Source organism: Apium graveolens, chromosome 6 (assembly GCF_009905375.1).
Source record: "Apium graveolens cultivar Ventura chromosome 6, ASM990537v1, whole genome shotgun sequence".
Lineage (NCBI taxonomy): Eukaryota > Viridiplantae > Streptophyta > Magnoliopsida > Apiales > Apiaceae > Apium > Apium graveolens.
In genome coordinates, this window is record NC_133652.1 from 77114331 (window position 1) to 77126524 (window position 12194).

Here is a 12194-nt window from a genome sequence, read left to right on the forward strand (position 1 = left end):
GAAAAATGGATGGTGGATGTTGTATGTCACATCGATTGATGACATGGCAAGTAGGTTGTGTTTCTTTGATAGGCATATAAGACAAACAACTTTATGGGATTCAAAACTCAGCTGATATATTTGATTAAATATATATTTTCTTTTTTTTAATCATTGTTTAATCATTTTAATTAAGCATTAAGCACCATTAAATATGACCACCCTAAAACCTCTTAAATAAATACCATAAAAAATATGATAATTACCTAAATATTAAAAAATGATGTCCTGCAAGTTTTGGTCAACTTTGGTCAATGATAACTAGGTCAACTGTGGGACCAACTGCCTCGAAATTTGTGCCCGGACAAAAATTATCGAAATGTAACGAAATTTTTACCATGCATAGAAAATACAATTTAAATGATCCATACCAAATTTCAAGTCATTCTAGTGATTGAAAGTATTTTATTTAAAATATAGACTGTTCTGTCAGCCTTTTCTTCCGAGTAAAAATACCATTGGTCTTAAATTTAAATATATGGATCTTATGACCAAAGTTTTGACTTGAATAAATACTTAAAATATATTTGGATGGTAGGAAACATTTTAGAGTATTTTTGAATAATTTTCTCCGAGAAATGCTGATTTTACGAAACGGGAGAAAATTACTTCACGTATACATGGAATGGGTTATAAAAATGGATATTAATATTTCAATCATGAATATTAATAAACTTTGGATAAAAAATCTTTTTATGGATATAAAAATATATTTTGGAGCGAACAGTAAAATATTTTTGATATGGCACGAGTCTTCTAAGGAATATATCCGATATATCCCTTTTTCCAGCTTTGTTGCCTTATTGATGTTGTCACTAAGATCTAAGAAATATCATGTCTTGATATTTCTTCTTTGATCATATTTCTTCAGAGATATATTCCATAACGATATAATTTTGATGTTTTAGAATAATGAAATATCCCTTTTATATGAATATACTTGAAAATAATTTTGCTAATTTGACTATTTTGACTTGATTTGGATCAATTAAAATCATGTCCTAATGGAGAGGATCTATGTGTAATTAAATTTTATGTTTAATCGTACAAATACCAAAATAAATAATATATCGAAGATATCCTTTCAATAGCGTTGCTTCTTTTTCGGCCAAATCCGGATTTCATTTTACTTCTCCCGGTCATCGAGCACGAGATGGCTTTTCCTGGATGAAATGAAAATTGGATTCATGGAACAGAGAAAGATTTCCCATTCCTTAGCCGGAAAGTTATGTGGCCATGAAAGAGGGGGATTAAGTGGAACATAATTTACTGGGTGGTAGAGTCGCGGATGCGCTTGTTTCTTCCATATTTTAGACAAGACGGCAAGCGAGCGTACCTATGTTCGTTTCTTCTCCACCAAGCACGAAAGATAGAAGGATGTACAAACGTTGGGTTTTCCAACAAACCTAAACACCCTTTTTCTTTATCATTCGGAAGATCTCTTTTTTAATAAAATATACGGTGTCTCTTCTCTTATGCAATTTATGACTCCAGCAGTAAGTTAGCCAGAATAAGAGGTTTCGGCGTATCGGGTCTATTAGGCTACTTTCTTTATTCTCTTATGAGATTGAAAGTTTTTCGGTAATTAATTCATCTGCATACCGGTTATTCCACATCACCAGTCAAGGAAGTTGTATTTGTTCAATGAGAAATGCGAGACGAAAAAGGAACCTGTCTTTTTGACTGGGAAATGCGGTTTGTTTTGTCCACTTTCTCCGTCCCCCTCTATAAAATGATGAAAAAAGGGAAGGCGAGCTTGAAGCTGGTAAACGTTTGGTTAAGATCCTTTCTGAAAGGTCGAGAGTACACTAGATCTAGAAGGATTAAGTTAGTGTTAAGTGAGTGAAAGCTGACGATACTATTACCGGGTAAGTCTTTTATGGTCCCAGGAAGGCGGCTTGCGTTAGTTGTCTGTTATAAAATAGAGCTAGTTTTGGGGCTTTTGATATAAAAAAAGCCTCTCCGACTTGGCTTCGCTATCGCTCATGACTTGTATTGTAGTCGTAGTCTTGTAGTCGGCCCAGAATGCCTATGTAGTCTTTCTAATGCTAAACAACAGAATTATTTCACGGAAAGAAGAAGGCTTTTCTGCCTTGTCGAAACCCTAATCAAGGACGAAGTAAAATCAATTAATATTCTAAAGAATCTGTTCTCAAATATGATCCACAAAACCTAACATTGAAAATAAGTATACAGGGAGGAATGTTGAAAATGCATATTAAATTTTGTAAATTAAAAATATTCATTTACTGAGATTTTATCTGCAGTTTAGAATGGAACATCACAAAATATCAATGGCAACTAATTGCGATAATACTTATCTATATGCGTGCAATAATGATCCTAAACGAGGTGGTGAACATTCATATCTAGAACTATTAGGAGGCACATAACTTTTAATTTATGTATAAAAAAACTCTTTAAATAGTGGATCATGGCCGATTAAGATCTTACAATGCAAGGATGGTCAAATGAAATGAAGAGTACTTGGATCTTCAAAGATCTTGTACGCAACAGTTAACCATCTTCTTTTATATATTATAAGAGTATAATGGGCAAATTGAGTCATTTTAATGGCTGTCAAATTACAATTTTACCCTATTATGTTGAAAAAATATAAAAATGTCATCCTCATATAGTTTATGTTAAAAATAAGTATAACAGTGTATCGAACACCATACCTCCTACTTAAACATTTCATGTCACTATCATTACGCTACATCACTTCTTGAGTTAACTTTAAATTTTTTATTAGATAAGCTACTTCCTCTCTTTTTATCAAATTCGTTTTTATTACTTTAATTTTTTAGTATATAAAATGTTGGTATATATTATTTACGTGCCTCCTTTTTATTTAGTTTTATAGTTCATCATAAAGGATAAGGGGCAATTTGAGCCATTTTAATGGCTGTCAAATTACAATTTTACCCTTTTATGTTGAAAAATTATAAAAACAAGTTCATTTTTATTACTTTAATTTTTGAGTATATAAAATGTTGGTATATATTATTTACGTGCCTCCTTTTTATTTAGTTTTTGTAGTTTTATCATAAAGGACAAGGGGCAATTTTAGCCATTTGAATGGCTGTCAAGTTACAATTTTACCCTTTCATGTTGAAAAATTATAAAAATGCCATCCTCAAATAAGTATAACATTGTATCTCCTAAGAATCGAACACCAGATCTACAACTCAAACATTTCATGTCACTCCCATTACACTACATCACTTCTTGAGTTAATTTTAAATTTTTTATTTGATAAACTACATCCTCTCTTTTAATCAAGTTCATTTTTATTACTTTAATTTTTGAGTATATAAAATGTTGGTATATATTATTTATGTGTCTCCTTTTTATTTAATTTTTGTAGTTTTATTATAAAATTTTAAAAATGACACCACCTTATATTTGTTTCGCTCACCTCATATTCATTTCAAATTTGTTTCACTCACTTCACATTTATAAATTTTCTTAATGAACCCCGATTTGTTTATATATATATATATATAATATATATATATATATATATCAGGCTGAGTTATATATTTTTTATATATTTTATTAAATAAAGTGTTATAAAAACTGTATTTAAAAAATTATAATAATTTTAAAATAATCTATAATTTTATTGATCTATTTTTTACATTATATGTAATATATATTTTTAATTTGTCATTTATTTAGATTATAAATCAGTTTTAATATAATTTAATATTAAAAATATGAGATATTATCAATATTTTTATGTATTACGAATTAGTAGATTATTGTACGCGGATTTTAGGGAGTTTTGAATAAATCTCGCAGAGTCTTGCTGATTTGAGTAGTGATTTCTACAAATCCATCAAGATCTCTTGAATTTTGCTAAGATTTCTGAAAATATAAAATACACTAGCAAATCCTTCAAAATCTACAGTTTTATAAAATACAAAAAAAATCTATAAACTTTTGAATACCATCAGATTTTAATGGATTTTTTAAAATTCAAATTGAATACCACCAGATTTCGATAGACTTTTTAAAATCTAAATTGAATACCCCCAGATTTTAAAAGACTTTTTTCAACCCCAATTGAATACCATCAGATTTTAAAAGATTTTTTACCATCCAAATTGAATATCTTAAGATTTTCAAAATCCAAAAAAAAAATTTAGAACCCAGTTGAATACAACCCTCTAATATTGTATATATCATTAGGCTATATCGTATTTCATATTCCACTACACTTTGAAAATCTACTCTTAACTACTAAATGACAAATGGCTTAATATGCACCGTCTAAATAATGCAACTTTAAGTTATACTTTAATCATGCCATCCATTGCCTCTATTAAATGTGAAAGATTCTTTAATTTAAATGTTTTTGTCAAATTTATAAATTACGATGATAGATTTGATGAAATGTAAAATCTTTAAAGGGGTCGGTAAGGGTTGGCTCAATTTGTTAAAAAAAGAATAACTATTTTTTGTCACAGGCACGAATCCCAACGGGAGGTGAATTTATAATTGTGATTCAGGTTGTGTCTCCCGAATCAGAGTCGGTCGCTTAATTACGGTTTATCTTGGTTCACTTGATTTGTAGGTTATTGCGTGAACTTGTAGGGTTTACCCAATACATACCCGAAAGGTTGAGGGTTACCTACGATTAAAAAAAATCTTTAATATAATAAAATAATTTCATCAAATATCTATCGACTTCCAAATTTAGAAGATTGAATGCAGATATGTGCTAATGCAAACTTTGACTCTGAAGAGATATGTTAGGGTAGGTAATCCAAATTTTAAATTTATTTTCGATAATTTTCAGTAGAATTTTTATTTTTTATATTTAAGTATTAAAATTAATAATTTAATTTTTAATTTAGGATCATATAACTAGCATTATAGGAACACTTAGGGGGCATTTGATTTGTGTCAGGAAAATGGAATGAAATACAACAAAGAAAAAGAGGGGAAATAAAAGGAATGATTCTGAATTGTTTTACTTGGTTGAGATCCGGAAACGCAATGAAAATATTACTTGATTATACATGATATTTAAGTTTTTTTAATATTATGTAATGTACAAAGAGTCGAATGTATTTATATTTATAACAATATAAATTTTGAAATAAATTAATTTAATTAATTTATAATATCTTTAATTTTTTTAATAAATTAACATATAAATTATTTATCAAAATTATTTTAAATATATAAAACTGAATAAAAAATTATTTTTATTTTAAATAAAATAATTTACATATTAATTTATTTTTTGGATTGTAAGATTTTTTTTATCGTAGATAACCCGCAGCCGCTACCCTTCGGGTGCGCACTGGGTAAACCCTACGGGTTAAAGTAATAACCTGCAAATCACGTGAACCCTGATAAACCGCATTTAAACAACAGGCTCTAACTCAGGAATTATAATCATAAATTATCTTCCCATGGGATTCGAACATTGACCAATTGTATAGTTATCCATTTTTTAAGCAACTGAGCTAAAAAGGGCTAAAAAATTGGAAAGGAAAAACAAACACCTAGGTGGATGGAGTAAATTTAAAACTAAAAAATGGGTAAAAATGACAATTTTACTAAACAAATTATAAATAAAGGGAATTAGTCTAATTGATTCATTTTCCCTATATTAATTATTCATTGACAAACGACCCCTTATTCCCTTTCCCTCAATTAATTACCCATTTACCCATTGAAAAACGCCCCATTAATCTTTTCTCCGGGGACTTTATAAAACATACGTATTTATATTTTAAATTTTAATAAAAAAAATTACTAATTTTTAAAGAATAGTGTCTTTTTAAATTTTCAAATCTTTTGACGAGACATGTACCAATATATTTGAATCACAAGTTGACAACAAATCCTGGGGCACAGCCTTAAAAATGTTCAGTACCGTCCGATTATTTGTTTTTTGGGTGTCAAGGTTAATAAACTAGATTAGGAATAATTAATTAGGTCCTACCACGTATTAAGGACTTGACCAAATCTAGAAAAAGCATGGAACCAGCATCGTCAAATTTTAACCTTGCCTCTCAGCCCCTCTTCCCCTATTTTGGTGTTGGAGATTTCATTAACTATTACTGATGCCGTTTTTATATGACTCCACCGTTTGCACACAAATAGAGTATTTATGGTAGCTAATCAAAAGGACCACATATTAGGAGTCTTAGGAATCTTACATAATTAAGCTTAAGCCGACATCTCTTTGTGCTCAATTATGTTGTTTTTTTATCCCCTTTATTGAATTTATGCACAACAATCTTAACTTTCACCACTACACAAAAATTATGCACAACTCTGCTAATTAACAATTCAAATCATTTCAACAATAAGTACATTCACTTTTATACCGTGTCTTGTTTGAAAAATAAAATTCTAGACGGATAAATGTACACAATATATACCTGTGAAACGATTTCCTAATTGTAATCATCTTACATCTAATAAACCATTTTGCATTGCTGTATGAAAATGAAAGTTGTGTATATAATTAAATTCATTAAAGTTTCAAACTACCTGTGAGATTAAGTCATCTAAAAAGTTTTATGATAATTAAGAAGAACTAAAGTGGCTCCGAAATGCATATTTTTTTTAATAACACGTGTTTGGGCAGTTTAGGCGCACTGCATATATCCACTAATCCCGGAGAGAGTTAGCCTAATTTTCCACTCTATTTAAATCCGTACATTTACCTGAAATTGAATCTATGATCTTATTGAGATGATAAGTTTTAAAAGTTCTTGTGGCATGATTGTCCACCCAAATGCGGATGAATAGATAGATTCTAAATACACTACACACATCTATACTATACTATTATAAGCAGAGCACCTCTATTTGGTAGACAGTTACTTGGTACAGTTGTTTGGTACGGTTAATAACAACCGTCAGATTTAAAGTCTGGAAGATGAGAACCGTTGGATGCAATAATAAAATATTATTATATTAATATTTAAACTGCTCTCATGGATTTAGAGTTCGAACCCCGTCAACAGCTTATTATACTTAAACTTTTATATTCTTTATTTTAACAATTTTTATAATAAAATATTATTATATTAATATTTAAACTGCTCTCATTAATTTAGGGTTCGAACTCCGTCAACAGCTTATTATATTTAAACTTTTATATTCTTTATTTTAACAATTTCTACAGGTTTAGGGCTCGGGTCCTGTGAACAACATATTATACTATATTATTTATTTTTAGTCAAGCCTCAAATTATTATAAAACATATATTGTTATAATTTATTATATTCTTCAATTTATTTTTCAACTATTGAAAATTATATTATAAAATATATTATTAAAAACTATCGAATGTTAAAAGCAATCCGTGCATCGCACGGGTTATAGGTTAGTATATATATATAGCTTGTACAGCATTGCATGTGGAATTTGGCTTCGTTTACTTAGAGGGAGGAGATCACGTTACCATACTCATCCATAAACTGAAAATGTTGAGCTGTAAACCTTAAACCAACTGGATATATCGGTGGGTGACACGTCGGAAAGAGCTCGCTGGGATCCACTTAGTTTCGGGCAAGAACCCGAATTAGATACAAATTGGGCTTCACCAGCTGGTGTTGTGGTTGATTGAGGATGAAATGTCTACTAGAGCTTGTTTAGTGTTTCGTGGAGCATTTCAAGAAGCAAATTGCCTACCTTCTCCTAGTGCCCTCTCTTTAGTGTTTTGCACTATCAAGAGCCTGTTTATTTTTGATTAACTAAATTGAAATTTTTTACAATATTTTGAACTTTAAGATAAAAAAACTGAGTTTGTTTTTTAACTAGCAAGTAAGGAAACTACATGAAGTTCAATAAAATGCATAGATGTAATATATTTGTTTAACAAATTATAAATAGCATAGAAGACCGGAAACGAAGGATGAAAAATTGAAGGAAGAAGCCTCTTTTCTTTTATGATATTAATGCACCAGAAGTTATAGTATAAATTTATGTCATAGGCCCATACATGGCTAGCTAGCTAGCTAGTGTATATATAGTCTGGAACAAATGTAAATGAATAATTCATGGAAATATCTCCATGAATCCTCCACTACTGCAATCATATATGTTCATTTGTTCTTTATGCTTTAATTCCATAAAGAAATCTCTATTAAATGTTCCACTCTCTCATACTCTTCCCTATATAAACACTTCACTCGACCCTTTCATATGCAAGCTTTTTTTAAGAGATATACAAAGACAAATAGCTAGCCTCACACTACCACCAAGAACTAAAATCCCACTTAGTGATCAGAGAGATATATTGAGATTGTTTGCTCAGAAAATGGCTCTTTTATCTGCTCATTGGACTCTTGTATTTGGTCTTCTAGGTATATATATTATTGTTCTTACAAAATATGAGTAATTCTTTTGTTGCATGCCAATTCACTGCATGCATCTCTCTCTCTCTCTCTCTCTCTCTCTCTCTCTCTCTCTCTCTCTCTCTCTCTCTCTCTCTCCCCCTCCCTCTCTCTCTCTCTCTCTCTCTCTCCTCCACACACAGAGTACAGCTTAAAGTATCTTTTTAACCCCATGCATGCATGCATGTACATTGCAGGAAGAACTGGAATATCTTATTAACTTTATATTTTATGACTGGTACTTTAGGTAACGTCGTCTCCTTTATGGTATTTCTTGCACCAATGTAAGTGACAAATTTAGAATACTATTCATCACCTTTTCTTCCTAATTAAATTGGTGCATGGTGCTGGGTTCTAGCTAATTCTAAATTAACCTTTTCATTCATTACTTGACCGCAGACCAACATTCTATAAAGTCTACAAGAAGAAATCAACAGAAGGATTTCAATCAGTTCCATATGTTGTTGGATTATTCAGCTGCATGTTATGGATTTACTATGCATTGCTTAAATCCAACACTCTACTTCTCATCACCATCAACTCAGTTGGCTGTGTGTTTCAAACCACTTACATCTGTGTGTTCCTCTTTTATGCTCCTAAAAAAGCCAGGGTGAGTTCCAAGAACTTAGTAAATCTTTGTAATTACCTGGATCATAATTTTTTTAAACAATTAATTTATTTTAAATGAATCATGCAGATTCAAACCTTGAAACTACTAGTTTCAATGAACGTCATAGGCTTTGGTCTGATCGTGATCTTAACTCAGTTTCTCACAAAAGGAGCACTTAACCGTGTAGTGATTGTGGGTTGGATATGCCTTGTGTTTTCACTATGCGTATTCGTTGCACCCCTAGGTGTTGTGGTAAATTTATACACACTCTCAAAATATGGAATTCTCAATCACATATCGTAAATAGACTTGTATCTCATGCATGCTTTGAAATATACGATTTGCAGAGACAAGTGATCCGAACTAAAAGCGTGGAGTACATGCCGTTCCTTTTATCTTTCTTTCTCACATTAAGCGCTGTTATGTGGTTCTTTTACGGCCTCCTACTTAAAGACTACAACATTGCTGTAAGAATATATATATATATAATATATACAAATTTGTACTAAAAAATAATATATCTCAGAAATCGAATTCTTTTAAATACTGATAATCTTTTTTTTATGCGTAGGTTCCGAATGTGCTGGGATTTACATTTGGAATTGTTCAAATGGTGCTATACATGATGTACAAAAATACAAAGAAAGTAACGGTGGACAAAAAGCTTCCTGGATTATTTAAAGATCCGGAAATTATTATAATCGATGACCAGAAATTACCGGAACTGAAAGAGAATATAATTGATGTGATGAGGCTGAGCGCAGTAGTTTGTTCGGAAATGAAACCGGCCGGCCAAATTTCGAAAGAGAAGGAACTTGATGTGATTCAAGTTCAAGTTGTGGTGCCAAAGAAATCACCAGCTTAAGTTTTAAATGTTCAAAATCTGTCATGGATTAATGTATGTAGTTCATCTGAATTGGTTTTTATGTAATTGTAGTTTCGGTTCTATGCGAATATTGATTATGTTTATCATCGGTCTCTCTTGTCATTAATTTAAATTCAATTCAGTATTAATAATATGGAACGTTTGTGTCCACTCCAACAACAAAGATAATCCATTAATATTCTAAAAGATTAGTGATTATTTTTTTTATTGGTTATATCTCGCCTCCTCGAAGTTAAGGCTCTAAACCTCAATATATGCTTAAGTTTATCTAGACCATCTCCGATTAAAACGGTTAGTTAAAATAATTTAAAATAGAAATAATTTTAAAATTTACTGTATTATTTATTTCGGTGAAGTTAATTATAATAATTGATTATATTAAAAAATAATATGTTGCTATTATTTCAGGTTGTTATAAATAGAATATATTATTTGAATATAATAATAGATTATGTGTAATTAAACTATAAATTGTTAGAGTTTTGATAAATATAGCCAATATAGAGAAATTGACCAAATTTTTAGTTAAGGTGAATACATAATTGGAGCGAATAATTTTTTTACATCACATCTAAAATATATGTTTATGATATATTTAATACATTATTAGCTAAGGGCTCATCTTCAGAGATGCTCTTAGTTAACGAAAAGGGGAAGGTAATTATTCGGGTATAACTAAAAATGGTAGAAGTTTGAAGTTCATCTTCGCAAATTAGGATCCCATATATTATTATTAGCAAAATTATCAATTATAAAATATTTAAAAGAAAATGTGATAATATACGGAACTTTCGAACTTTAGAAACAGTAAACGATCAATTTTGCATTTCAAGTAAAATCATGAGTGTGCCAATATCACAATTTTAATACTAACTTTCTTTAGATAAAGTAATAAAATACTGAGTTAGATTATATAATTATAGTGTATGCAGTATGCAATAAAAAAATATTTCTAGTATGTTTTTCATTTGACATGTATTTCTATTTTCTCAGATGTTCGATTTGGACTATTCAAGTGCCTGAGTAACCACTAAAATAAAAAGGGTACTTGGTACTATTTCCCGTCACTTTTAGCTAATTATCAGTGCCTTTTGCGAGACAAAGATTATGCATTCAGGTGACATCAATATGCATGATGATAAGGGTGTTCGATCGGTAAAAAGTGCAAACAGCAACTTTTTATATGTCACTTAATTTACGAGACATCAGATCGGACAGAAATCATAAAGGTATTACTGATTGGGGATATATAATATACAGGAGTGGATATGGGTAACTTTTTTAGTACAAATGGCTTCATCCATATCTCTTCTGCAATTGCTTATATATCTATGTATCCATGTCTTTAAAGCCATATCTATCAACTATTGTAAGTTTATAATCTATTTTTATGTCGTTGAGTCACTGATATTGTAAAAATTTTATATGTATGTGCTGAAAGGTTTATGTAAGAGCTTCGAAGGCTAGGCTAGAAAAGCACTCCTGTATTCAAAACCCGTATTCAAAAAATTTCTAAAATTTAAATAATTACAATCACCTAGGTGAAGTAAAATAGCTAATTCAAATAGGTGTAATTGTCAAAATTCTTTTGGGTGAATAGAAATTTGTCTAAATTCATTTTATAGTTCTCATATTTGCCCGGATGGGTAAAATAAAAATGACTCTAAATATTGAGAGTTTCTTTTAGCTAGGTGAATAGAAATGTATCTAATTTATTTCATAATCCTCATCTCCCCTTGATCGGGTGATTTTGACATTTACTTTGTAAACACTAATTACAGATTTATATTGAAAATAGCAATCTTGCAAGTTGATCATAATATCAGCTCATTATTATCTTCAATATAATTATCCAAGAGTTTTAATAATTTTATCTATATATTTTTGGTCCCATCTTTGTACAAGAAGATAGCTTGTTTTGTTATTAAGTTAACTGTTTAAGAAATACTAGATTCAGTTTTCGTACATACAATAACTTGCACTTTTTTAATTGAAAATTGTGAACGAGATAGAGTTAGGTCCCAATATGTTTGTAGAGGAGGGTTGAATACAAACTATACCGTTTAATCGAATTTAGTGCGGAATAAAAAATTGAAACAAAATTCAAGTTAAATAAAATTATTATTAAACTTGAAAGGTGTTACAACAACGGTATCGATTACAAGGGATTAATCTCAAATTAATTATCACAAATCTAGAATAAATTTGACATGAACTTTTTCTATTTTTGCAATAAAAAGAATCAAATGCTAAACGCAATTTGAGATTAAGTTCTAGGGATTTTGA

The 12194-nt window shown here is 30.0% G+C and overlaps 1 protein-coding gene across 2 annotated transcripts; it reads left to right on the forward strand.

Annotated features, from left to right (window-relative positions):
* Positions 1-8200: 8200 nt before the first annotated feature.
* Positions 8201-9992, forward strand: LOC141667369 (bidirectional sugar transporter SWEET14-like). Of its 2 annotated transcripts, none has more exons than XM_074473823.1 (6): positions 8201-8382; positions 8660-8696; positions 8812-9022; positions 9110-9274; positions 9370-9489; positions 9594-9992. In XM_074473823.1, exons 1-6 carry the CDS (start codon positions 8337-8339, stop codon positions 9885-9887), a joined length of 873 nt encoding a protein of 290 aa, XP_074329924.1. In that variant the 5' UTR covers positions 8201-8336; the 3' UTR covers positions 9888-9992. The 2 variants fall into 2 exon arrangements, with proteins under 2 accessions (XP_074329924.1, XP_074329925.1); XM_074473824.1 differs by having other exon boundaries at positions 8227-8382; positions 8610-8696.
* The last annotated feature ends 2202 nt before the right edge of the window (positions 9993-12194 follow it).

Excerpts from the sequence above, each read along its gene's own strand:
- LOC141667369 (XM_074473823.1), top strand. The coding sequence starts at position 8,337 with ATGGCTCTTTTATCTGCTCATTGGACTCTTGTATTTGGTCTTCTAG. Across the intron at positions 8,697-8,811 it reads ATGGTATTTCTTGCACCAAT|ACCAACATTCTATAAAGTCT; the intron begins GTAAGTGACAAA and ends ACTTGACCGCAG. Across the intron at positions 9,490-9,593 it reads TTAAAGACTACAACATTGCT|GTTCCGAATGTGCTGGGATT; the intron begins GTAAGAATATAT and ends TTTTATGCGTAG.